We start from the raw sequence: 13,988 nt of genomic DNA, 5'->3' as shown, positions 1-13,988 counted from the left end.
CCAGCTTTCGATAATACTATTAAACTATTAAACTTTGTTTGTACAAATAAACCAAGAAAAACCTAGGGCAGATTCCATATATATATCAACGACAAAAGGCATGGATTCTTTTCTTTTTTTTGAAAGTGTCATGGATTCTAATTTCTAGCTTCGGAGGGCATATTGATTAGTTTGATTATATCAACTGATTTTTCTAATCTTTTTCCAACTCACTGACAACATGGCATGGCATTTTGTTGAAAGTCAATCCGAAAATTTAGCAAGAACATAGTTTAATGATGCCGTACGTGCTAGATAATCTTAAAAAGAGGAGGCATTACCTCTTTTTTTTTTATTGCAAAATTCAATTACTTTATCACAAAGATATCAACCCAATTCATAGGATTTAGATTCTCTACTCTACATGCAGGTGCAAAGTAGGAAAGACAATTAAATATAACGAGATAAAACATTTTTTTGAAATTTAATTGCCTTTATAGTTGTTATAATAATTTTAGCCACCAATATATATATTAAACTAATGCATATGGTTAGCCTCAAAGATTTATTTATTGTCTTCTTTGACAAATTATTTATTGTCTTATATATAATATATGTAACAATATGTTGCAAGCGCATAGTTAATATATACACTAACAAGACAAGGATAGATATGAGCAATCTATTAGTTTACTTTATAGGCAAATCTATTGATATCAGAAAGCATATATATATAATATATATATATAAGGGCATATACATAATAACAGATTGAAGTCTTCCAATCGAGCAATCTAAGAAGGTGGGGGGGCCTCTTCCAGCATAGATTGAAGAGAGACATGTCAACAACAATATTAGAGTCAACTTCAAAAATAATTATTTTTATTTATGATTAGTTTAAATTGGATCAACTAGAGAAAATGGGATAAATTTCAATAGAGAAGGGAACGAAATTTTAAACATGTGTTGTGTTTGGTGTAACTTTCGTTTAAAGAGTGGTGAGAGTACGAGAAATGTTTCAATAAAATGGAATGACTTTTATTTTTATTCAATAAAATGAAATAATAAAATTACCTTTTACACTCTTATAACATTTAATATCATATTTAACTAAAAAAATTGGTTCTTAATTAACACTCCAGAATAACAACAAAAAAAAACTATAATAATTTAAAATTCGATAAAATAAATAAATAAAATTTAATTAAAAATTGTTTTGGTAAAAAACATTATACGATAATATCTTCAAGAAATTACATATTAAAGAATTTTACAGCATTCTTAAAATGAATGATATATTCTCACAAAAAAGTAATTAAACAAGTGTAATGATGTAAGAATTGGGAAGTGGTTCAATTTCCCACTTATTTATACCGGTGTCAAAGGTACTTGACCAACCGATCTTGTTGGTTTCTAGGGTGTTTGTTCAGATTAAGACATTTGAACAAGACAATCTCTCTAGCTAAAAAATTGCATGACGGTAGTATATATAATATTTTATTTCTGTTGATTCAGAAATGTTGGTGTACGTTCCTGAGTGTGGCATATATAAGCTAATTGTCTGTTAGCTAGTTATCTTATTAGAAGCTTATATATATCGATATGTATATTATTGTAGAACTGGACTAATTAAAGTCATGGAATATATACAATGACTCATCAACATATCGGAAGGCCATTTTTGTTTCCAGTTACTAACGTATGCAAAATCATAATTATGCAATCGGTCCAATATACATCGCTTGGTTAAAAAAAAAATATGTCGGACTCGAATTCAAGAAAAAAATTGCAGATGTTTAATGAAATAAGAAATGATCATATATACTATGAAGTTGGGTTGAACCGATAATATATAGTAATTTAATTAAGGTATTTCTTTTACTGGGTAGTTCAAGTGCTGTTAGTGTTTGTCGGCGTACAAATGTTTGAATCAATAGGCACTTGGAAGGAAAGGATATTGGAAAAATTACTTGTGACTTTTTGGGGTGGAGACAATCATGGTCACGCACTAAAATTATTTTAAGTAGTTTGCATAAGTCTATAACCGATATTATAAAATTTTAATTAAATAATAAATAATAAATAAACTTTGGTAGGATATTTCAGATTCTTTTTAAAATAAAATGGGAGTGGTCATGTTATCAATAAAACAAGGCCAAAATGGTGGTTAGTCCTATGTTCTACTTAGAAAAGTATTTTATAATTTACAATGAAAGACAATGTGTCCTTTCTTTGTAAGAAAGATAGAGTAGAGTGCATCTTATCTTTTTGAATGCCCAATAGGACAAGCAATCCACCGTTGGTTTTCTTGTATGAATGCCACGTGTCATTAGATTTTTATTGTGGACCCCATCATTGTTGGTAATTAGTATAGACCAACCATTTGACAAAGACTGCTTAAATGAATCAGAAGAGAAAAAGATAACGCACATCACAACGACGTCGTATACACTAACCTTCTTCTGGTTTCAGCTCTCTCTAATGAAAACGAAAAAACAAAAAAAGAAGACATGTTATTTCACATGTGTCATCATTCTCTGATTCTTTTGGATCTCCCTCTGAATCTCAATTTCGTGCCCTTCTTTTCCATCTATTCAACTTGATCCACTTTTGCTCACTCTCTGCTATTTTTTCTTTTGGTTCGTTTTCGTTCACTCAATTCTTCTCCGGATTCTTTTAATATTTTATATGATTATTACAGTTAGGTATCGTCTTTGTTCTATTACATGTATCTGTGTGATTCTTCAAGTTATTTTGATGGTCTAGGTAGTTCATAATTTGATTGAACTTTTTTTAATTTTCATATATATTGATGTTGGTTGATTTTCACACATGTTATGAAGATTGTTGAGTTTGATAATTGGTAATGGCATAAATGTTTTTTATTTGGTTTTGTTATGGCGTGCACTTTGACTGTTGATTAAAAGAATAAACATTGAAATTATTTAATAAAAATGCTATTTTTGACTAATGAGTATGTGTCCTCTAAAAAACATATGTTAACAATAACAACAGTACAGCACCAAATTGAACAAAGAAGGATCGCAGAGTTTTAGGTTATGCATGGTCAAGTAGGTGGAAGATGGAAATGCACTTATTCATGTTAAAAAGACTATATGAAATTGGAAGGGAATATATCTTATGATGTATCATGACCAAATGCATTTCTATCTTCTTCCTACTAAAACTAGCATATCTATCATAATTCACAAGCTATAAACATGTTTATAAAATGGTATAATGCATCATTTGCGAAGGAGGTCCAACCCTCCAATTCTGTCCACTAACATGACGTACTAACATCTAACATTTGCCTATAACAAAAAAAGGTATAGTGCTTGTATGGACTCCAGACTTTACATTTCTAATTTTCTCTAATATGCCTTCCATTTTTCCGCATTATATGAATATTATTATCTTCTACCATTTCTTTTAGTAATATCAATCTTTATGTATATCAATGTATTCTTTTTACTATTTTTATTTTTTTTCATTGGAGTTAGACCAATCATATGCTATACTCTTTCAGATGCCATTGTTTTACTTGTCACATAAATCCTTTTGTAATGGATTCAGATGCTTTAAACTGCTGATATTATTTTCTGCTCAGAAGGTAATGAAAAGGAATTGATAAGTGATGGCGGCGGGAGAAGTGAGGACTCTATGGCAGAGAACTGCTAATCGATGCTTTGTGCAGGAAGATGCAAAAAGAGCTCCCAAGTTGGCTTGTCGCCAAACTTCATGTGCGACGTCAAAACTGGTTGATGCTGGACCTGCCAATACAGCAGATGAATCAGATTGTGCTGCTGTTAATGTTAACCATTTTAACAGCAAATCTTCATTTTGTCATTCATCACCTGACCCTAGGTGGTGGTTGCATTTGCAACCTAATTATGAGTATCAAAAAGGTTTAACAAATGAAAAGTTAAGTGCATTGGAGGAAGAGGTAGAAACTTTGCTAGCTAGTGATGAAAGTAAAACATCTGGTAAGAATTCTCTAGAATTTCCTGAGTTAATGGATGTGATGGCAAAACATGAGATGATGAAAATTGATTCTATTGCCTGCTCGGTTTCCTCCAAGCAAACAAATGATTTTTCCTCGGAATCAGATTATTCTTGGATTGAAGGTGATAAGGCCGAGCCATGGTGGCGGACGACAGACAGAGATGAGTTAGCTTCCTTTGTTTCACACAAATCACTCAACCATATAGAGAACTGTGATCTTCCTCCTCCTAAGAAGAAGCATCTTACTGGATACCCTTGCTCTAGTACTATTAGTAACGAGAAAATAAAGACGGCGTCTTATAACTCGGAAGCCAAATCCAGAAGTTTTCCCTATACGACAGCTCATACACAGAGAAATTTAGATTCAGGATTGGTACATAGGAAGCAGGGGCCTTCTGCCAATGAAGGGCTGTTGTATTTTGCTTCTGACAAATCTTCAAGGTATTGTCCTGTTGATATAGATAATCACATAATGACCATTGACCAACATTACATTGGTCCGAGTGGAACTAGGCTCGGATCTTTTAAGCAAGGTCTTCGGTTCAAGTCTTGTGAATGGAAAAATGTGGTCAGGAGGAGAGGCTCCACTAAAGGTGGCTAGCCAGATTCCCGCACGAAGATTAGTCATCGGCAACAGTCGGTGAAGACTTCGCACAAATAACATGGTTACCAAAAAATAGATAATCACAGTAGTGCCTTAAGGGCTCTTGTAGTTTTGTTGCATGTATTGTTTAAAGTAAAACTCATTGATCTTGTGCTTTTGATTTGCTTAATATATGTTTGGACTCCAACTTCATTGCAGGGATACCCCCCTACACAAGGATGTCAAGCAGGGTCAACAAATTTCTGAGGGAGATCCAAACAAAACTCAACTGATGGAGGCATTGTGTCACTCTCAAACACGCGCAAGGGAAGCAGAGGAAGCAGCAAAACAAGCTTATGCGGAGAAAGAGCACATTGTTACACTCATTTTTAAACAAGCTTCACAACTCTTTGGCTATAAACAATTGATTAAACTGCTGCAGCTGGAAACTCTCCGCAATCAGATTAAGAATAATGATCAGTCAACCTCAACTCTCTTTCCAGTGGCTCTTCCGTGGATGTCCTATGAATGTAGGAAATCACGGAAGAGAAAGCAGACCTATTCCAATGGCAAGCGTGAAAGAGAAGGCAAGCCAAATTGTGATATTACAACATACGCCGTTGCGATTGCTTTAGGATTAAGTCTTGTCGGGGCCGGCTTGCTGTTAGGATGGACTGTCGGTTGGATGTCACCTTGTTCGTAGTTCTGTAATATTTGAATCATAGTCTTGTTTGTCACAAGTTATCAGATATGTCTGTATTTTTGTAAATTAGTTAGTCTATAAACTGTACATTCTGCTTTGTAATTTTGTATTGAATAGAGATTATGTACTTAAATCTTTTTGTGATGATGAGAAACAGATATTTCTCTTCAAAACATTTCTGGGGATAGTAGAAGAAAATTCAAGTTGCAAACTTCCAAAAACTTGTAGTAATGAAAAAATGTTGGGTGGTGATTTTCTATTGAGGAGGGAGTATCTTGAAGGAGACAGTTTGTGACGGAGCTCATGTAGAAAGGAAGAACTCCATAGGCTGATTCCATTCGTGAATTAGTGTGTATTCTAGTTTTGACTTCCATTCTTGTTTTTGTAAAGCATGTTGTCAATATTGAAATAGCAAAGTCATGTTGATGATGGGTTGATTTTTTTTAAAACATGTTGATGAATGATGATGGATGATTTGAATCAATGATCAAGAATCACGCGTACTTTTAAGAATTTGAAAACAATAGGAAGTAGACTGTGAAAAATAAATTACATGTTGGTATTATTATTTATATGATAAGAGTATCTAAATTCTAAATTTTTAACATAGAAAATTGACACTATATATGTAACAATATTAATTATTTTTTTACGAGCATCAAATAACATTATATATGTAATAGTATTCAACATGTGTTTAATTCTTAAAAAATGTTGTGTTTAATTCTTAAAAAATGCTGATATTTTTAGGTTGAACGTCGTATTTTGGATTTTAATTTAGAATTTAATCGTGTGAATTAATTACGGTGATATTTATCGTCTCTTCTAAGACAACAAAAAATTATTGAAGATAGAAAGAAAGAAAAAAAAAGAGAAAATATAGATCAAATCGACAAAATAAATAACTCTCATTAGATAGTAGTGTAAAAGGACATATCCATTAGTCTCTAAATTCATTTATATAATTTTTTTGTCAAGAAATTAAAAGTAGTAATTTTTTGTTGAAAGAAAAATTTGTAACTTTTAAAATTTTGAAAATCAAAATTAGTAATTTAAAAAAGAAAAAGAAAAACTAATACTTTTAAAATTTTGAATACACAATTTTCAGTCCACTATTCATACAAAATTTATATGTTTAGACCATTAGCAAGTATTTTTGGAGTACTTGTTCGTAATATTTTTTTGTCAAACATATTTTGTTTGGTTCAAAACTGAATTCGACATATTGCATTTAGCGGGCTGTCTGGGCCCATCTTAAATCTGTCTGGCCCAAAATGGTTAGGGAGAAGGGAAAGTAACTAGAAATCCAGAATCCATATACAGAGAAGAAAGGAGAAGAGAGTGGAAGATACGTAATTGAAGTGAAGGAGTTGGAAGGAATTGAGAATCAAAATCGAAATGGCTATTATGGAGAGGTTGAGAATGCTCGTTGCTCAAGAACCAGTTCTCGCTGCTTCCTGTCTCATCGCTGGCTTTGGTATCTCTCTAAACCCTAATCCTAACTCCTAATAACTCTTAACTTTCCTCTTCTCATCAATAATTGCGTATAAAATACTCGATCACTGTGTATAATTAGGGTTAAGTGTTGATTGATTTATCTCCCCATCTATTATGCAATTGGTTATTGCGATTCATGGAGTGGAACACTGCAATTCAATGCACGGAAATGATACAAATCTGAAATTTTGGTTTTTTTAATATATTCGACTTTTATCAGATACACCGCCCACTCAATATCTCCAATGTTAGCTACATAAGTGTCACAGCAAATCCTTTGGATGTGACATACTAAATTTTAAATAACAAAATGTTTGGTTTGTAGCTTCTGCCATATTTCTTGAATTGTAAATGTGGTTCTTAAACTTATTACTCATTTGAATCAAAATTATGAAAACACTGCTATTGTTCTAGCCTTAAGTTTGTGCACCTAACTGCCTGAATCACCTATGCTTAATGCTTTTATTTGATAGGATTACATTTTGGATGGAACCTAATTCAAGTTATTAATTGATTGTCTTGTCTAAAATAGGGTTAGAAGTAACAACATAGAGAGTTCGTGTTTTGGGTTATGGGTCTTTTCTCTTATCCCTTCTCACTGGGTGTTGGGAAGGGCATAAATTCTTATAAGATATTTACCACTGGTCTTCAATTTTATTCTGATTGATTCACGTTCTCTATAACCATTTTATATTGTTTCGGGATTCAGATTCTTCTTAAAATTAGATTTAGTGTATTCTTGAACTTGTTTACAGTTGGATATAATCATTTTCTACTGACTTGCTATTCACTTACTATGTGAAATTTTCCGCAGGTCTTTTTCTTCCTGCGTTTGTGAGACCTATGCTGGATTCATATCAGACAACCAAACAACCTCCTCAACCTGCTTTGAGCGACGTGAGTGTTTCTTTTGACTTTAACTTTGCAGTATTGTTTTGACTTTTGAAACCGAATACGTTGTATAAATATTAAATATTTTATCTCATCACGGGTAACATTCTTTATTCTACACTTGTGTTTGGTGATGTTATGTCCTCAAATCCAAAGGTCCGGATTTCTATCTTCTGTCTTTTGTGGAAGGTTGGTGTGAAACAAGCAGAATTTCAGCATCACAGTATGTGCAGCTGGATTTTTGTATACCACCCCTACATTCAGCTTTTTCTACTGATACCACTTGAGACAAAGCACCCCAATGTTGCCAAATAACAGCTATAGCATAGTGAATCTGGACAAATTGCTATTGTTCCACAATATGCTATGCAGTACAAAATGTTGTCAAATAGTGGTTACAACAAGGCTATAATACTCTAAGCTTAGCCGGAGTTTGAACAAGCCGCTATTCTCCGTGATCAATGGTTGACAACACTTGAAAGGGGTTTTAGAAGCGCCCTCTAGTCCCTACCCCCCCACCCCCCCACAAGAGCAGCCCATCATTTACAGTTATGGTTTCCTGATATTGTTGTCCGATGTCATTGCAGGTGGTTGCAGGTATGACTGGTAAAAAGTAAGCTGATTTACTTGAGATACAAGGGGAAAATTGTCAACTTCTCTGCTTGAACTTTTTTTCATTGTGAGTAATAAAATTGCCCAGTTACAAAACATTTGATTGAGCATCCATTTGTGACAACCTATCAGTTCCAGATTCGTCTAGTGGCTTCATTTCATATTTAGGTTAAGTGTTGGGATGAATGTCTGCTTATTGTGCTGCCTGATTGATTTTGCCTCTACTAAGTAATGCACTTTCTGAATTGTTCCTCTGGTGACAATTTGAAGGAGTTTTTTTTAGCTAACTTGAACACATGAATGTTGTTTATTAATCGAGTTGGCATTTAATATAAGAACGTGAATACATCTTGATGTTATTTTTTGCTGTCATTATCATGCTTTGAATACTAAAAGAAAACATTGTAGCTCTTAAAAAAAATGTTTGTATAGAAGTGCTGCAAATGGGTTTAAAGTTACTTTTGCATGAATGAGTATAACATATAAACAGATAGCTAATTCAATTTCACATTTTGTTACTCATTAGATGTTAAAATAAATAGTTTAGTTTAAAATTTTATTTTACAATCACAAACTTGATGTTTCAATAATCAAAAGATTATAAGTAAAATTATAATTTAATTTTTTATTTTATTGGTCAGATGCAAGTGCAAGATCTAATATTAAAAATTAATCATTAACTTTACATAAACATTTCATATAATTGTTATTAAATAATTATAATTTTGAAATTACATTTGAATTGTTTATGACAGTAGTTAATCTAGTAAAAGGATCTTATAATATGTTGTCATGATATATTATTCTTAATCAACAGTTTATGCTAATAAATTTTTAAAATATAATTTATTTTTCAAACTTATGTTATTATCATCTATGCAAATAACTTTCTTATAAAAATCAAAAACAAAGATGCTTTTAAATTTTAGTTAAAATATATTATTTTTAAATGTATAATCAGAAACGAACATATGTTTCTATATTGCCAATTCAATGGCTTTACAATTTGGAAGAAATGTCTGTCCATATCATTATTATCACTGGGCATTAAGCTGATAAGTCAATAAAGTGGTTGAAATTCCACTTGTTATTTTGCTCTAATAAAGACAAGCATCGGAGATATCACGAAGCAAATGGAAAAGGAGAAGGAAATGAGAAAAGGCACTTGATTTCAATTATCCAACGGAGTAATTGCAACATGAGATGAGATACCTATTACTAATTTCTAGTAGGTTAAAAATCCTTTACAACTTATCATCTCATGAGAAAACAGAGACTGTTGAATGAAGTAACCCCACAGTTTTACAGTAGTGTAGTAGCAGCTGAATATGCTGGTTGCTGCCACTATGATGAACATGGGATACTGATCTCATAAATATACTGTTATAATATAGTACAGTTCAGATGATACAGTGGATAGTTTCGGAGACCGCAAAATCTCAAAACCTAAGACTACTCCCATCTTTCTTCTTCAGCTTTTTGCTTCTCCATGGAAGTGGAACCACCTGCTTCATCCCCTCGCAGATGGTTGTCTGCAAATGCAAAATTAGAACACAATTTGCATTTTAATAATAATAACATATATCTTGCGCAAATAGGAACTACAATACAATACAATTCCATGGGACACAGAAAGAGTTGTTTGTTCTATGTAAGAGGTCCAGAATTTGATCCTGCCTTAGATACTAACATTTGCTTATAAATTTGGCAGACACATATGGAAGTAGAAAGTATAGACATTGCATGAAGAAAGAGTTAAAGCTTACCCAGACAGTAGTCTTGCCATGAGATAGGCTAGAAGAGCTCCCAGAACGTTTCATCACCATGTTATTGTTGTTGTGAGTGAAACTAGTTTCCGCAATGGTTCCAGTAGAAGAAGATGGAAAGACATGACTACTCCCATTGATATCTCTTTTAACCTTTTTCCTCCAAGAACCAAACCACCCATTGTCTCCTTTGACAAGAACCATAGTACCAAACAACCCTGTATCAGTGCTAGAAGACCCATAGCAATTGTATATGCTGTTGTCTTCTATTCTAAAAGATGGAGACCTGAATCTGCTGCTGGTTACATGAGGACTATGCAAGACAGTAGTAGTGGATAGCAACCTTGGAGGAAGCTCCAAACACTTGTTGGTGGGATTGGTGAATGTGACAAGTGCGTTGCAAAGTCTCGGCTTTCCGGGTTCTTGTTCCCAGCGAAATGGTACCGATGCTGAGGTCCCCGGTCTCTCTGGCGACTGCATTTCCATTTGAATTTGCATTGCTGGGACAGAGAACAAAGGGAGCTTTGGTATGTTGCTATCTTGCTCTGCCTCTGCTTCAGAACCCATCACACACTCCACACCAACAGACACAGATGACGAGATGTGATCAGGGAGAAAATAAAAGGGGAAATGATATATCAATTAGAAAAAAATGATGATTTGGTGTGTGAGTGAATATGATATAACTGAATTAGAATTCAGAAAAGAGGAAAGTGTGGACATATAATTAGGTGAGAAGACAAAATACGTATCGTATGTTACTTTCCCGCTTTGTTAGACCATTACCATTACCACCACCACCCTAATAATAAGAAGTATATTTGTCTCGTGTCAAATTAATATTCACGGATATGATAACATGCCCATCATTTCAAAAAGTAACAGAAAAAGTAGCCACTCAATTAGACCACCACTATATAGTACTCCATTTTACACCACGACAAAAATTCTGCAAACTTGTACTATTTTGTCGGCATACAATGAGTAGTAAAGTTATGAATAGCAAAATCTGACTTGCATGCATTAAAATGTGTTTATTTTCCCATTTTACTTTCTAGGACTAGGACTACAATTTCCCCTAGGACATATGATTTTTTTTTTTTCTTTCTTCTCCTGCAATTATACGCTTTGGATGCCAAATTGATGGAAGTTGATACAGTAGCATGAACAGATCACAGACTAGTTGGAATTGGATTGACTAGTGAAAGTGGCATGTCGTTTCAAGCAAGTCAAACCTGTTTGCTAGCAAGCACCATAACAAATATTGAAATTCAGATTGATCTAATTTACCCAAACTGTTTATTACTTGATATATGCTTAACGTTGACTCCAAGTTGATAATATGGGTCAACCATTAAAGGTTTTTTGTCGGTTAGAAGTTTCCAACACAAGTTATACATGTCAATTTATTCGTAGCATTGCAGTGATAATCTAATTATGAAACATTTATTCTCTATTTAAAATAAAATGACAAGTAAACAGAAAAAATGTGATGGAATGTAACTCATTTTAAACCTTAAAGATCACTAGAGTGGCCATTGTATCTGACTGGCCCATTTGGTTAGAATAAGATGTGATTCTAATCATCTTGAGTATAGCAATTAGGGGAAAAGGATCCAACGCCAACTTCCCATAGTTTAATATTATATCTGTATACTGATACACGTTCACTACTCAGAATTAAGCAAAATAAAAACCATTAGACATGGTCCCCTCCTGGCCCTACCCCTTCCAAATCTGAAAAAGTTATTGAGTTTTCAAAGTGAAAGGAATTTGCGAAGTATCATCCATGTTGAGTGTATTATGGCAAGTGTCATTTCACCTTTTGACAAAGAAGCAAAACACTTGCAATTCATATTCTTTAAATCCTCATTTGAATAATGGACTTTAATTAAAGCAAATAGTTATGAGAACTTCGGTTTGAATTATTACTAAAATAATTATTGATCAAATTTTATTTATCTTTCGATAAAAGAGAACAAAATTTTCCTGAAAGTTGGAGTGCCAAAACAAAAAATAAATGAATAAATGAAAATCTTCTTCCGTTTGGTTTAGATTCAATGCAATCAATGAGAGAAGGAAAAAGTTAATCAACAATATTATATGTTGGGCTAGTCTACCATCCACATAGGACCGGACTTTGAAATTTTTAAGAATAGATACATTTACCCTTATGTTTTCAAAAATAAAATAAAAAATCGTATTTTTTTTCAAAAATATACTTTGAAATATTTTTTGAAGTATTCTTCTAAGTGACTTTGGGGTAGGAAAAGAAGTTTCCTATTTAAGACCATATATTCAATCATATAGAAGCTTCTCCGAATAAAAAGGTTTGATAACTACAATTTACAATTGTATCACAGAGAGAATTGGTACATGTACGAAAATAATGTCTCGCCTCTAACCACCGTCTAAGGCATAATGTGAGACTCGAAAATCTCCCTTCAAGAGTTAGAATGACATTAGTCATATTATTTACGACACTATTGTCATCCTTAATTGAGTACTTGGTCCTCATTGCTTTCACCCAAAGCTTATGTGGGCCAGCAACAAGATGCCAACCCAACTTCATTATATACACCTTTTTTCATTGTTAAATATGTATATATCTATCTGTGTGTCATGTGACAAAATATTGTTTTAAGTATATTATACAAAAATAAATAAAAGAATCCGATTAGTTTGTTTGACCGTTTATCACATATTAATAAGAAAAAATATAAATTTAGGAAGAATATATGATACATGATAAAGTGAAGAGTTTCTTAAGTAATAACTTAATTTATTTTTGTAAATAAAAAGCTAATACCTAAATTAGTATTGTACTTTAAATTAAGGAAAAAAAACATGATTTCACTCTTTATAAGTAATAAACTAATTTTCTATATTTTTTTAAAAATAATATTCAATATTCACTATTATTACAATATTAAATGTTATTTCACCGACATTTTTTGTGAATATTATTTAGTTATTATAATTTTATTAAATAATAATTTATTTAAATATCAAAAGAGTTTAACATTATAACTTTAAAGGAGAAGATTCAAATCATGTATAAAACATTTGCAAAATAGCCATATAATTGTTATTAATAATAATTTATCTCTTCCCTAACTTTAAAAAGAATACTATTGATTTAACAATTAATACATTAAATTGACGCATGTACAATACAAATCCTCATAAATAAATGCCTCATTTTCTCTAGTCCATGCCTTCATTTTTGTACTAATTGTCTGTTTGGTTTCATGTTGAGACACAACAAACGTACGTTCTGGCCTCAAATGCGAGTTTTTTTTTTTTGCAAGTTGTTTGAGATGTTTGAATGAAAATAATTTTATTGACCAAACTTGAGTTATCTAACAGTAATCTTACAAGAACATAAATACAAAACCATATAAAATATATTGAGATTACATTTTATTTTTTTATAAAATATTAAAGTATTATATAAATATGTATTTTAATAACATTAGTCTTTATCTAAAGCTATAATTTGAAACTTCCACGGTAAATTAAAATCGGTTCTAAAATATAATAATGTCTGACATGTATTTCTTCCTTCATTACCCTTACCTCTTTAATAACTTTTCTATCTAATTTCTCATATTTTCCCCTTTCAATGTTACAATGGAACGTTAACTAGTTTATCTGGTCAATGGTCATGTTGCCACTTTGCCATTAGGTTAAAGAAGACAACCTACTGGGCTCGTTATTAATATAGTACTCTGGCCCATTTAATAACTTTGGGTTACAGAGTCTAATATAATTTTTTATTTATTAAAAAAATAATAAATATTATTATAATTAATTCACAAACAAAAATATTTTGAAGTTGAATTTAGGACACGTCCAATTTAATAATATTGTTAATTTACAGCTATGATTTAGAATAGAACGTAACATTATTATTATAGTATAAAAGATTAAAAAATATAAACTTAAATAA

At 32.0% G+C, this 13,988-nt stretch overlaps 3 protein-coding genes across 6 annotated transcripts; 2 read left to right on the top strand and 1 right to left on the bottom strand.

Moving 5' to 3' along the window:
• Positions 1-2,378: 2,378 nt before the first annotated feature.
• Positions 2,379-5,443, top strand: LOC101514667 (uncharacterized). Of its 4 annotated transcripts, none has more exons than XM_012714186.3 (3): positions 2,379-2,618; positions 3,593-4,425; positions 4,787-5,443. In XM_012714186.3, exons 2-3 carry the CDS (start codon positions 3,617-3,619, stop codon positions 5,268-5,270), a joined length of 1,293 nt encoding a protein of 430 aa, XP_012569640.2. In that variant the 5' UTR covers positions 2,379-2,618; positions 3,593-3,616; the 3' UTR covers positions 5,271-5,443. The 4 variants fall into 4 exon arrangements, with proteins under 4 accessions (XP_012569640.2, XP_027188873.1, XP_027188872.1 ...); XM_027333072.2 differs by having other exon boundaries at positions 3,590-4,425; XM_027333071.2 differs by having other exon boundaries at positions 3,556-4,425.
• A 1,145-nt stretch (positions 5,444-6,588) lies between these two features.
• Positions 6,589-8,629, top strand: LOC101514343 (uncharacterized). The gene is made up of 3 exons (XM_004494778.4): positions 6,589-6,747; positions 7,582-7,664; positions 8,246-8,629. Exons 1-3 carry the CDS (start codon positions 6,669-6,671, stop codon positions 8,273-8,275), a joined length of 192 nt encoding a protein of 63 aa, XP_004494835.1. The 5' UTR covers positions 6,589-6,668; the 3' UTR covers positions 8,276-8,629.
• Positions 8,630-9,422: 793 nt separating this feature from the next.
• LOC101514009 (uncharacterized protein At4g00950) lies at positions 9,423-10,886 on the bottom strand. Its single transcript, XM_004494777.4, has 2 exons — positions 10,037-10,886; positions 9,423-9,802 (listed from the first exon to the last, which is right to left on the bottom strand). Exons 1-2 carry the CDS (start codon positions 10,601-10,603, stop codon positions 9,710-9,712), a joined length of 660 nt encoding a protein of 219 aa, XP_004494834.1. The 5' UTR covers positions 10,604-10,886; the 3' UTR covers positions 9,423-9,709.
• Positions 10,887-13,988: the final 3,102 nt, after the last annotated feature.

This window comes from Cicer arietinum, chromosome 3 (genome assembly GCF_000331145.2).
Source record: "Cicer arietinum cultivar CDC Frontier isolate Library 1 chromosome 3, Cicar.CDCFrontier_v2.0, whole genome shotgun sequence".
Lineage (NCBI taxonomy): Eukaryota > Viridiplantae > Streptophyta > Magnoliopsida > Fabales > Fabaceae > Cicer > Cicer arietinum.
The sequence above is the reverse complement of the archived record's forward strand: the minus strand, read 5'-3'. Positions and strand labels throughout refer to the sequence as shown.

Bases quoted from the DNA above. Each gene is read 5' to 3' on its own strand.
- LOC101514343 (XM_004494778.4), top strand. From the start codon at position 6,669: ATGGCTATTATGGAGAGGTTGAGAATGCTCGTTGCTCAAGAACCAGTT. The intron at 6,748-7,581 runs GTATCTCTCTAA...AATTTTCCGCAG, and splicing joins CTGTCTCATCGCTGGCTTTG to GTCTTTTTCTTCCTGCGTTT. The intron at 7,665-8,245 runs GTGAGTGTTTCT...ATGTCATTGCAG, and splicing joins CTCAACCTGCTTTGAGCGAC to GTGGTTGCAGGTATGACTGG.
- LOC101514009 (XM_004494777.4), bottom strand. From the start codon at position 10,603: ATGGGTTCTGAAGCAGAGGCAGAGCAAGATAGCAACATACCAAAGCTC. The intron at 9,803-10,036 runs GTAAGCTTTAAC...TTGCATTTGCAG, and splicing joins ATGGCAAGACTACTGTCTGG to ACAACCATCTGCGAGGGGAT.
- LOC101514667 (XM_012714186.3), top strand. From the start codon at position 3,617: ATGGCGGCGGGAGAAGTGAGGACTCTATGGCAGAGAACTGCTAATCGA. The intron at 4,426-4,786 runs GTATTGTCCTGT...ACTTCATTGCAG, and splicing joins GCTTCTGACAAATCTTCAAG to GGATACCCCCCTACACAAGG.